This window comes from Amborella trichopoda, chromosome 2 (genome assembly GCF_054954075.1).
Source record: "Amborella trichopoda isolate Santa Cruz 75 chromosome 2, AtrichopodaSantaCruz75HAP2 v2.0, whole genome shotgun sequence".
Taxonomy (NCBI): Eukaryota; Viridiplantae; Streptophyta; class Magnoliopsida; order Amborellales; family Amborellaceae; genus Amborella; species Amborella trichopoda.
Genome location: NC_142337.1, coordinates 68,159,247 through 68,171,990, shown reverse-complemented (window position 1 = coordinate 68,171,990; position 12,744 = coordinate 68,159,247). Strand labels below are relative to the sequence as shown.

General features: G+C 33.0%; 1 protein-coding gene across 5 annotated transcripts; it reads left to right on the top strand.

Moving 5' to 3' along the window:
- Positions 1 to 5,272: 5,272 nt before the first annotated feature.
- On the top strand, positions 5,273 to 12,163 carry HASPIN (Protein kinase superfamily protein). Of its 5 annotated transcripts, none has more exons than XR_016050315.1 (14): positions 5,273 to 5,521; positions 5,803 to 6,004; positions 6,305 to 6,401; positions 7,502 to 7,926; positions 8,247 to 8,373; positions 8,465 to 8,562; positions 8,678 to 8,789; positions 8,927 to 9,019; positions 9,116 to 9,207; positions 9,291 to 9,421; positions 10,249 to 10,319; positions 10,398 to 10,450; positions 11,595 to 11,661; positions 11,785 to 12,163. XR_016050315.1 is itself a non-coding variant. In XM_011623643.3 (14 exons), the coding sequence occupies exons 1-14, from the start codon at positions 5,506 to 5,508 to the stop codon at positions 11,923 to 11,925; spliced, it is 1,695 nt and encodes a 564-aa protein (XP_011621945.2). In that variant the 5' UTR covers positions 5,273 to 5,505; the 3' UTR covers positions 11,926 to 12,163. The 5 variants fall into 5 exon arrangements, 3 of the variants coding, with proteins under 3 accessions (XP_011621945.2, XP_020520416.1, XP_088715868.1); XR_016050314.1 differs by having other exon boundaries at positions 7,493 to 7,926; XM_011623643.3 differs by having other exon boundaries at positions 9,116 to 9,177.
- The last annotated feature ends 581 nt before the right edge of the window (positions 12,164 to 12,744 follow it).

Here is a 12,744-nt window from a genome sequence, read left to right as displayed (position 1 = left end):
TTCTTTATTTTTTTAGATACTTGAATATCTTTTTTTTTTAATTATGAATTTTGAATTACTAAAAATCATTCATAGCTAATATGTTGTGATCCCATCTCCTCCAATTTTTCTTATTATTTTTCATTTGTACTATTTTCCTCTTGATTCTTCTATCTAAAATAATATTAGAAAAAATTGGTCGCATGCAGTATTTTTTTTATGACAAATAGTATATCTGAATTATTTCTTCTGTTCATGCTTTTTAAATAAATTTTATACTTCTCGAGTTAATGCAATAAAAAAAACAAGACCTATTGAAAATGCACATCCCCCATTAATAGGCATGCATTTTTTGTTAAGCTTGATTTATCTCTCTTACATTAAAGTCATTATTTCCCATACGTAACAAAAAACCCTCAAGCTAATAAAAAATATACATATTTTTATTTATGATAATTTATTCCTCTCACTCAAGTTACTATTTCACAAGTCTATTGTTAATGAGTAGCTTGTTAAGAAAATAAATATATGTTAATCTTACTTCTCAGCCCTCAATCTCTCCCTCACTCACTCTTTCCTTATCTATTTTTTCTTTAAATCTCTCTCCCGTATCTTATTCTTGAAATTACGTATTGATCAATATATATAAATTCTCATTATTCTTTTGTTTATAATAAGATTAATGCTTATTGAGTATGCCTTAATGAAGTAATATATTAGATATAGACATTAATAGAATCTAATGTCTTAAACTAATTTATTGGATATTTACATTAGTAAGACCCAGTATAAATTTATTTATATAATTTAAATTATTTTCTAAAAATGATATTTATTATTTTAATTGTATGTCAAATCAATTCGTGTTAATTAATAATACATTAAAAATAATATTAACTATAAAATTTATTATTATTTCATATAATATTAAATTGTGAAGATAAATACATTAAATTCTCTCTCTCTAAGATCATGTTTTATTGAATTTTTTCAATGATAAATATATTTGAGTGATTAATATTAAATATCACGTGCAATGCACAAACATATTGTTAATATATATATATATATATAGGATATTTTAAACTTGACAACCCTTCAAATTACAAAAGTCCAAGATAGAAAGAGTTGTGAAGGGTGGATTTTTTTAAAAAAGTTACTTTTGTGGAGTAAAATTATAAATATCACTACAAGATAAATGATATTTTTGTTATCTCCATAAGCGGTAAAATTGAAATTTTAACTAAAAGATAATGACACTATACAAATAAAATTTCAAGACACTAACTTTCAAAATACTACTGTAGTTTTGTGAAAATTTCAAATTTGCTCTTGCTTATCTATTTAAATAAATTTTTAATAAAAATCAATAATTGTTTTGATAAATACACCTGTCACAACTCTTTTTAACTTAAACCTTTGTAATATATATATATATATATATATATATATATATATATATATATATATATATATATATATATATATATGATCAATCCATATCAAAATTGGCCGGATTTTAAATCCCTCTTAATGGGTGAGGAGCGCCGACAGGCAATACATGAGAAACAATAAGGAAAGAGGGTCAAGGAAAGCGGCACCTTTCTCAATTTATTGTGCTATGCAGGTGCACGCTTTTGGCGTGGGAGGACCATGATCCTCACAAGGATACGTTTTAGGTGAGGATACACTTTTTGGTACCTGTTGTTTCCTATTAGACCTGTCATATATGGCCAAAATGTCACATAAAGTGAGGTGTACATTGCTATCCCTTGAAAATAGTCTAAAAATTCATGACATGTGTGTACATGTTGGGGAGGGTTTAGGATCATATGGGGATTATTATTATTATTATATTATATTACATATTTTTTATTTTTTATTTTATTTTTACTAAAGTTGATTACTTTTTATTTCTTAATCAAAGGAATTATAAAAAATCATTCATAGTATTAGAAATTCTAATCATCAGAAAAGAAACACCACTCTTAGCCAATAGATCAGCAACCTCATTAGCTTATCTATTAATGTGATTGCAGGAGATAATCAATAAGCTAGCCAAATCAATCACCTCCAACCAAAATGACCGCAACATTCAAGGCACACATTCTCTATTACACCACTTTGCAATTAGACCTCTTTCCTAGGATTTACCATGGGGATGGAGTTAGATGCTTTAGTCTGTTAATATACTAGACCGTCACGATCATGAATTTAAAAATAATCTATCTATTTACCAATTTTATATTATTTGTAGATATCAAGTTCATGAAGGTAAGATGAAAATATACTTAAAAAAAAGTTTATATACGGGTGAGACTCAAAACAATCAAATTAAGACGCACCTCAAAATTTTCACTAGAAAAGAGATTGTTTTGATGCCAAAAAATGCTCAAATTGATCATCTCGACCTCAAGATGTATGAACATGAGAAAAACTGAATTTCGAGTCTTGAAAATAATAATGCATCTTGTAATACAGTTTCAGACTGTCAATTTTTACGATTTTCAAGTGTTCATAGATCTGCTTGATCTACATTATTTTTTAAGTTTTAAATTTTATAATTAAAAATGAAAATGAATCTTCAGGCCACCACACATATATCCGTTATTGAAACATCATCTTTCGATAATATATGAAAGTGTGCCTTACTTTCATTATTTAGGGCGTCGGCCTTATACAAAGCACACCCATAAATTTATAATGATTTGAGATATGCCTAGAGGCCTGAATCCTTAAAGAACACGACTCATATATAAGTGGACTCACAACCCTACTCATTAGGAATGGCCAGCCCTATGTATCCAATGGGACCTTTCACCAAAGATCCACCTAAAAAGTGACCGAAGTAGAAGTGTATTATATTTATATAAGGGCGGGCTTGGCCCAGGCTCAGTTCTTGAAGTCAAATTGGGCAGAGCGTCATCATCATGAATTTGAACTGTACTTGCGCCAGGCGCATGTCTGTGTATAGTTTCGGGCCTGGATCATGCCTGGCCGGCATGGCATATGGGCCCCAAATGTATTCTTCATCCTACCATCATAATCTCTTAGGGAAATTATGAGCAATTTTTTTTTTTTTTTTTGTTTCTATTGGGTATTTCAATGGTAGGAATCAACCTTTAAATAGTATTGTATAAAACTCTCTCTCCTAAAAGTGCAATATGCCAGCAAAAGCTTGGGGATGAGATGAGACCCTTTCACCCTCATGTACCCCAACAAATGGACAAAAAGTAGAAGTAAGGTCGGTCTAATCCTTTTATCCCACTTTAGAACAAATTTGTACCATTCAAATAAGGTAAACTTTGTAGATCATTACAACCTTTTGTTTTCTGCAAATAATATTGCATCTATGTATAATTTTTTTTAGAGTAGAACATGAATACAACAACAATAAACCACATTTACTTTCAGATTTTCAGACCTATGGTAAGTATGTCTTTCATTGTTAAATGGGGAAATTTTATATGAGGGTGACCCTTTAAAATGTCAGAATTAAAGTATAAATCCTTAAAAAAAAAGGTTGTTTTGATGTTGGAAATACATTTAATTTATCGTATCGACAATGAGCAGTATAAATATGAAGGAAAAAATAAATTTCTAGCCCTAAAGATAATACATACTGCGATATATTATTTGAACCATCAAATTATAATATATTCATGCATTCATAGATCTACTTAATTTGAGCTATTTATGGAATTCAATTCTGATAATTAGAGATAAAAATAGATCTTGCACCATTCTAAGAATTTCATCACCAAAATTGTATCCTCGTGACAACGTTTGGAGGTGCATTTTAATTTGATTGTTTAAGATTACAACCTCGTACAAACCTCACCCTTGTTAAATTCAACAATTCCTATATAGGAAGTTGGAAACATTCCAAAGGTGATCCACCTATTGAAATATATGTACGCCAATGTGCAACAATCTTATGCTAATGACACTAATTAGGGTTTTGAAAACAAAAAACTTATTTGGCACTAATTTGCGGAATTTATCCGTATATCATATGTAAAAATTGTAATAAAAAACCCCTCAAATTTTTGTATATAATGAATATATCCTTTTTGTGTGTTTTTTTTTTTTTTTTCTTTTCAAATTGACCCTCACTTTGGAGATTGATAATCCGAATCTATCAGTCATTTTTTTTTAATTGATTTTTTATTTCGGATATTGAAAATCTAAAGTCACTATTAAAAAGTTGCATGGAAATCTTAATCATAATGTAACTTCAAATACTAAAAAACCGTAGTCAATAGTGACTCCAAATTTCATCCTTCGAGGTGATTACTTATTTTTTCCTAAAATAACTTAAGAAAAAGACTATGGATATTGAAGATATGAAGTCATTTGTGACTTCAAACATTCAATCTCTAATGGCTGGGGTAAACTTGGAATAAAAAAATAATGAGCAAAAAGGATATTCATGTAATATACAAAAATTAAAGAGGACTTTTGCAATATTTAAATAAGATATACATATAAATTTCTTTAGTAATTTCGTACTTTGTCTGAATTTTATCTTAGGATGAGGTTTTTATAGGGACTAGGCTCTATGAAAATAAAATAAAGCCTCACCTCAAATCCTTCAGAAAGAACTTTCGGCAATGAAAATCTCCATGATGGTTTTAAAATCAATTTCCAACATCGATAATGAATTTTGAAACTAAAAAAATATTAAAGATCTTGGAGATCCATGCACAATTAATTTTAGGGCGAAATATACGGTCTAGATAATTTGTTACAATATACACTATTTTTAGAGCTTGGAATCCTAAATTTTTCCCACAACCATGATATTAAAGCCAATATTATCGATGTAAAGGCTTTTCAATACTCAAATTGCAAATTTCAATGAGTTATGAGACGAGGTTTTACTTATTTTAATAAACTGTAGCCCTATCGAACTATTTTCCTTTATCTTAAATATGCAAATTTCAAATTTTATTGTTCTTGTCAAGTGCTCAAATACAAAAATCAAATTGTCAAACCAAAAGAGAGCCTCCAAGATGAATTTGATAGTAGGAGTTATTTACAAAGAGACAATTTATCTTTTGTACATAGAGTTCATGATCATTATTGTTCATTAAATTTCAAATTGAGTGGTTGCAATAATGCATTAAATAGACATAGAGTTTCAAAAAAAAAAATATTGATCTTTCTGACCTACCTCGAGCCATCTAAATTGACATCTAATGAGTAAAAATAATTGTGCGTTGTGATTTCCATGTATAAACGATAAACCGCTTATTTGACAAAACTACCAACACATCAAATACAAAAAATCGGTCTATTTACGCGTGTAAGTTAAATCGGTCTTTAGATTAAAAATTTCGGTCTCTAAACAACTGGCACGACGAAACTTAATATTTCCCGCCCATTTCCATATTCAAATAGGCAAAAATTATTTTGCCCTATTTCCCCAGTGAGAGAGAGAGTGAAAAGAAGGAGAGGCATGTGAATCTCTCTCCTCAATTTTCCTAGAGAGAGAAAGAGAGTTTTTGGGAATTGCTATATACAATGGCTTCTACATCAGGTATCAAAATACAATTCTCCAGGCTTTGTATTATCTGTGTTTTGTTTCTTTCGTCCTTTGCTTTGCACAATGGCTTATGCCTCCTGCAACAGAATTGCCATAGCATTTCCTTGAACTTCATGAAAATCTAAGTTTCGTCACTCCCGTTCTCATAGATTATTGAAGCTTCACGTCACCAATCCTCTTCTCTTTGTCATGAAACACTAGAATTATATAATCATTTCATATTCTCTTTACGCGTACTGATTTTCTCACTCTATTTATGGTTTTCCTTGTCGAAGGAGGTGACATTTGGTCAGAGGTAATGGTCACTGAAGAGAGAGAAGCTAAAGAAATAAATGTTGTTTATAGAAGAAGAAAACCTGCGAATATCAGCCAATGTCCTAGGGCAAATGCCCTAATTTCCCAAATCAATGAGAAAAACCCAGTGAAAAGGATGGATAGTTGGAGGAATAGCTGGATCAACCGTTCTCTATGCGCAAGGTCAGTAATTTCTCCTATATTTATTCATTTTCAACTGAAGAATATTTCAATGTTTTGAAAATTTATCACAATTTGTTTGATAATTTATTGAAAACAATTGTGCTTGATTTCATTATACAGCTACATTATATTACAAATTTAACTGATTTATTTTTTCATATGGTTTGCTTTTATTGTATCAAGCTATCAATAATTTGAAGATTCGTATGTTTTATTTTACTTGTGTTGGTGCGAGTGGGCATGTTTTTTGTTCTCTTGAATGCTAACTTTGATTTATTTTTTTAATATGTGCATCGTTAGAGGGAGGAAGAGTATGGTTGTGTCTGGGGTTGCAAACGTAGGGGTTCAACCCATCAGAGAGGAAGGAAAGAAGAAATCAAGACCAGCAGTTCGTAATGTACACTTCATTTACCTCTGTTTTTGGCTTACCACTTTGCTGAAAACCTAGAAAATGTCCGTTATAATTTTTCTTTTTCTTTTTTATATTTTTGGGGACGGCAGGGGGCGGGGTATTTTCATACCATTAAATGTGAATGATTTTACGACTCATGTTATTATGTGATACACAAGGAAAAGATTGACTGTCTTAGCTATATTTCAGAGGTCCTTTTGATTCTCCTTTGCATTATTTCTCTTTATGATCACTAGCTTCCATTCTTCTTTTGTCAGTCTCGTTTGAAGAAATGAACAATGTGTTTGCTTGTCTCTATACTGAGATATTTCTCATTTTCAAAGGACAATGGTCTCACATTTTCAATGGGAAATTTTAAGAAACAGGGTCTTGCAGTCTTCTGGTTATCTGGTCAACACAGTTATTATTTTCCTTATTTGCAGACTGCTGCATATCTCCAACTGCCTGCGTTTAATTTTTTCATAAATGTCAATGCACTCCTCATTTTCCATGATTAACCATAAGTAACCGTGTTTTGACTACCTTTGTTCTTTCCCCTTTAATTTCGCAGATTTTTTTTTATTATGTAAGGCAAATTTATTTAAAAGCACCCAATAGTTGAACTTTTCATATCTTGGCCATTTCTTTTGATCATAAGTTAGAGTAGTAGTTATTTTTGGTGTGTTTTAATAAATTTTCATTATCTCTACTTTAACTCACATGATGATTTAAAATCAAGTTTAAATCACATGCTTTTGAACAATGGTAACTGAAGCTCTTGCCATTAGGCCACATTAATCTCTGGAAACAGTAAGTCACTCACGCACACCCATACACACACACACACACAAACAACAACATTTTGAAAATCAGAGTTCTTTAGAGAATGGCTCCATAACAAGTTGTGTTGACTATCCAATTTTTCGAATTCAGAACTAATTTCCCAAGTCAGGTCAGTTCACTATTATCACCTGCAAACTTCATGCTCGTGTTGGTGATTTATTTACTACTGTGTATTGCGAGTTTAATTTTCCTTTTGTTCATTATTTGTTTAGATTATTGGGTTGCTACCTTTGATTCCTAATGGATCTCATTAGTTGTTGCAGAACAAAATGGTACAACCTTCTCCGGACTATGTAAAGAAGTGGGTTTCATACTTTGAAGAGGTTGATGCCTTCACACTGGATGAGGAAAGTGCATCCCCCAAAGTGAGAGGTCGTTGGCAAAGAAACTCTGAGTTGCCCCAATTTGGTTTGAAGGGCAATGGTGAAACCTCTATGCTCAGCATTGTTGAAGGTTTACGCTTGAGTTGGATTGCGAGGGCTATTGATGAAATTCAACTTCATGATAATGAGGCTGAGAGCCCAAAACCTGATTCCTGTTATAAACAGTCCGAAATGCCTGATGAAGAACTGGCTCTGGTACCTGTGGAACCAACAAAAGCTTCTGAGATTAATTCATTTACCAATTTGCTGAAGCTTTGTGGGCAGTCTTCTCCTCAAAGTTTGTCAGAGGTGATTTCCAAATACAGGTAAGTCCTTTCAACTTTCAAGATAAACGACCACTAAGCATCATGTTGCGATGACTTTTTATCTTTTTGGGAAACGTTGAGACAGTGGCTGTGGCACTTGCATTTGACTGTGGATGCCCACAATTTGAATTAAAAGCTCATTGTTCGTGAGTCATCAATTTTTTCAAGATTATTTTACCCCTTATCCTCTTCTCTTCATTTTCCCTATCTTTGCGTTTCTCATTTCCCCTTCACAAAATTCACCTTAGTTTCAATATATTTGAGGTTTCACTTTTAAAATGCTTGAAGAATCTGATGAAAATGGATCTTTCTTATGACAGTTTAAATAAAAATGATGTAATTAAGATTGGTGAAGGCACGTATGGAGAAGCTTTCAAGTGTGGTGGTAGTGTCCTCAAAATAGTACCTTTCGGTGGTGATCTCCAAGTGAATGGAGAAGTACAAAAGGTAAATACTACCCATTTTAGTTATATTACAAGTTTTTGTGTCAAGGACTTCAATAATTTTTTTGATGACACTTACATCCTTACTTCATCAGGGATCTGCAGAACTGTTTGCTGAGGCTTTTCTCTCCCTCATTATTAATAGTCTACGGGGAGGCGACACATCATGTCGCAATTTTATAGAAACCAAAGAGTATGAAATTTTTTACATGAAATTGCTTCACCATTTCATTGTTAGCCATAGTGCCCTGCCTTCAAAGGCTTCATTATCATGCCCATATTTGAACGACTTAATTTATGGTTTAAAGGATACGGGTGTGCCAAGGTGCCTACAATGCTACTTTGATAGGTGCATGGGAAGATTGGGATATGAATCATGTATCAGAAAATGACCCTCCAACGGCTTTTCCGGGAAAACAGGTAATTTCAATTCAGTTGATCTAAGCAGGTTGTCTCCAGTTTTATATGATCATTGGACTGGTGGAGAAAAATTATTTTATCAAATGCTTTTCAAACTTCCTTATTATTATTTTCAGAACTAACCCAAGTGGTTTCAGTGCTATGTTGTCTTTGTTCTAGCTCATGGGGGTCAAGATCTTGAAAGCTTTGTGCTTAGAAGTTTTGAAGAAGTACAGAGTTTGCTGATACAAGTAATGACTAACGACCATTACTGTGTTACTTTTTAATGTATTGTTTTTTCACTGTGCATGAGCAGGCTAATTTTTCCTCATTCTTTTTGAACGCAGGTTACAGCTTCCTTAGCAATAGCTGAAGTGGCTTGCGAGTTTGAGCATCGTGATTTGCATTGGTCTATTTATCTATCATAATTTTCCATTGGGTTTGTTCAAAATTGTAAACGTGTTGTTCAAAGTGTCATCTAGCTTTGCTAAGTCACTGATTGATATATAAATCTGGATGCAGGGGAAACGTCCTTTTATCTCGAGATGAAACTTCAACATTAGAATTCAGCCTTCAAGGAAGAAAAATGTGGGCCAAGACTTTTGGGCTCTCAGTATCTATAATCGACTTCACACTTTCTCGAATCAATGCTGGTATGCTGAACTTTTAATTTTATTATTTTCTGATATTCTCAAACATAATATTGTAAATTTCATCTTCTGTCGGATGATTCAAAACTCGAGGATGTTTTAGGTTGTTTCTCCTCAGTTTTAAGCGACTATAGCTTTTGCAGCCTTCGCAATCACTATGAGCGAGAGACACCTCTATAATGTTTACACATATTGGTTAGAATTCTGTATATTTTTAAATTTGAATGAGTAGATGCATGCCCACAGTCTTTTTTATGGATTCTAGCTTCTGGATTTGCTAAAGTTATCTTGTTCCTCCATTTCATGCCCCTTCCTATTCTTGTGACAACCAAAAACATACAAGATGGTATTCTTGGTGATCCGGCCGGATTTTTTAATATAAAATCCCAAAAATAAGGGATTTTTTGTAACGCATTTTTGAATTTTTTATTTATTTCTTTATTATCATTTTGGCAAAGATTGGAGAGTGTTTTGGCCATGAATACTTTATTTTTACATTTTCCCGTCTTTTTTAAAAAATTTAAAAAATTCCCTTGGGCACAGATCGATTATTTTACATTTCATTTTTTCCACTAATTTTCAACTTCATTTGGAATTTCTTTGTTTAATCATACTTTAAATATAGTTTTCATTTTTTTAGATTTGTTTTCTTATTTTTTAATACTTTTTTGACAGCTCGGGACTTGCCTGGTTAGGCCGGTGCAACCGGCTTGTTTAGCGGTTACTCAGAACTGGCCCTTGGCCGGTGTCCGAGATCGGTTCCATTTTTCAAATACTGAACTTGACATTTGTCATGAATAAATTGTTTCTCTTAAATGGTGGTGGTGCAGGAGATACTATTCAGTTTCTGGACTTGTCTGCTGATCCTGAGTTATTTAACGGTCCCAAAAGAGACAAGCAGGTAATAAAAATTCAGTTAGAAGGCTTGTCTCCAATCTTCTTGTTTTTCACAGATCTCCTAACTTAGATTTTATTGCAGTCAGAAACATATCGAAAGATGTTGGAGGTCACAGAAGGATGTTGGGAAGGAAGGTATCTCTAGTGAGATTCAATAATTAGTTGCTTGAATTATTCAAATAAGGAGTTGCATATATCATAAGATTTTTTCTGCAAACTAAAGAAATTAAATTTCTTATATTGGGAATTATTTTTGTTAAATTTCTTCCTTCTGTTGATAGGTGGAAAATGACAATTATATGAAGTTATCCTTATAATATTCAACTTTGCAAATATGACAAAGATAACCAAGTTAGAGTCACCATATTTTGTGTTTTTAGTTGCCCTTAATTGTACTTTTATCTTTTTGTCTTCAACTCTTCATATACTTTTGCTATTGGTTGTAAGTATGCCAATCAGATCACTTGCGTAATTTATCTCATATAGTTGAGTAACAGGGACATTCCCTCATTTTACAGTCGAATGAATTCATTCTTTTCTCAGCAGTTTCTGGCCAAGCCAAGTTTACAAATACAAATTAATGAGGAACACATACAATTGTTCCCCATATAGACTGTTTTTCTATCTTTAATTTGTTTGGATCAGTGTTTAAAAACCCAATGTTCTGCTAAGTGCCTGCAGGGTGCCAGATCCTGTTCATAAACCTTGGGAACCGTCCCAGTCTCATTGGCTCCCAAAGTTATTGCAATAACTTTTTTATGGGCTTGACTTTGTCTTCTTGTGATTCGGCGAGTCGAATCAGGTGAAAAGGGCGTGGGCCCTGCTCGGGTTTCATACCCAAGAACAAGTACGGATATTGGATTGCTATAGGATTTGTGTTTTACATATTTTTCAGTTTAGGTATTGTAACGGTGTCAGACACATATTGACACACATACCTACAGGTATTCTTCAGGATTCTTCTTCTTGTTCACTATCCATTGAGCACAACACTCGAGGGACTTGATATTCTTTTAGGTTTGAGGAGAAACACATGAACATCGAAAACGTGTATGGATTCAGCTGTGTTGCTGAGTCCTCTTTTTCATGGAATGAGCAATTCCAGCCCCAGACCTGTGTCTGACACTGACACATGTGTCTTTGTCCATGCAAATAGATTAGAATGTATCTGTTCTCCTTCAGAGTAGTGCACATGTAGGATTCCTGCCTAGCTTCAGTTAGAGAGAGAGAGAGAGAGAGAGAGAGAGAGAGAGCTAATTATGCATGAATGGTATGACAGCTTCCCGAAGACGAATGTGTTGTGGCTACACTATTTGGTGGACATTTTACTGACCAAGAAGTCATATGTAAGTTTGCATTCAAAGTCCAAATCTTGCAGTCCTTTATTTTCTTATCTGACTTGAGAAAATATTATTGTTCTTTTTCTAACATTTTCATTCTGCTTCCTATTGTTTCATAATATACACCAGAAACATACTGACAAGGATTTAAGAGATCTTCGATCCTTGAGAAAGCGATTACTCTCATACGATTCAGCCAAAGCGGCAGTCTCTGATTGCTTCTTTAATGAATTGTGGGTTGATCTCATTGAAGGAGTTGTAAACAACTGAGAATGGAGGTTTGAGGTAAGGTATTTCCCCTGTACTATATTTTTGGACCCTTATCATTTTCTCTAAATGTTCACTACTTTTGGAGCATTTTTCAAGCTCCGGTAAATATCTTAGCACCATGTAACAAGGTTATATATTATGAAAGAGTTTAGATTTCACCCCTTGTACAAATACGGGCGTGTAATGACTTATAATCAGAAAAGTATACAATAAGAACTTGGTACAAGTAAGTCAAAAATACTCTTTAACCGATAGTAGTGAAATCAATCAGTTTGGGCAATGCTAGTGCCCAAACTCGATTTCGAAAAGATTTTCTCAATTTTTTTTAATTACCTTAATGGCTTTGTTCCACATTAAAGTGGTTGAGAGTGATTGTGATCTCTTTGTACCAATCGGTAATGGTCATAAAGTTTACAATCCATTTGTATTGTCAATTCCATTTGTTTTTTTCTAGTGGAACAATGGCAACCACAAGCTATTACAGACATCGTGTGTATTGTACGTGTTTGAAAATTAAGCTGCGGAACTCAGGCACTGGGCAGTCCATGTGACTGAGGAAAGTACAATTCAACTCACATGAGTCCACCCCGAGCTCTCCACAGAGCCAAAAAAATTCAATAAGTTTAGATAAAATCCTGAGAAATCGGTAATAATTAGTAAAGGTCACAGAAACCCGAGCCATCGTGCATAAAATTGAATGGCTTGAGTGCATCTCTTCTTTGCACAAAGCTCATAATTTTTTTTTATCGAACTTTGGGAGCTGTCAATAGGACATTCCCAGCTGCCCAATTTCACATGTGATAGGTAGATTGTAAGTTT

Bases quoted from the DNA above. Each gene is read 5' to 3' on its own strand.
- HASPIN (XM_020664757.2), top strand. The intron at 8,790-8,926 runs GTAATTTCAATT...AAGTGGTTTCAG, and splicing joins CGGCTTTTCCGGGAAAACAG to TGCTATGTTGTCTTTGTTCT. The intron at 10,320-10,397 runs GTAATAAAAATT...ATTTTATTGCAG, and splicing joins GTCCCAAAAGAGACAAGCAG to TCAGAAACATATCGAAAGAT.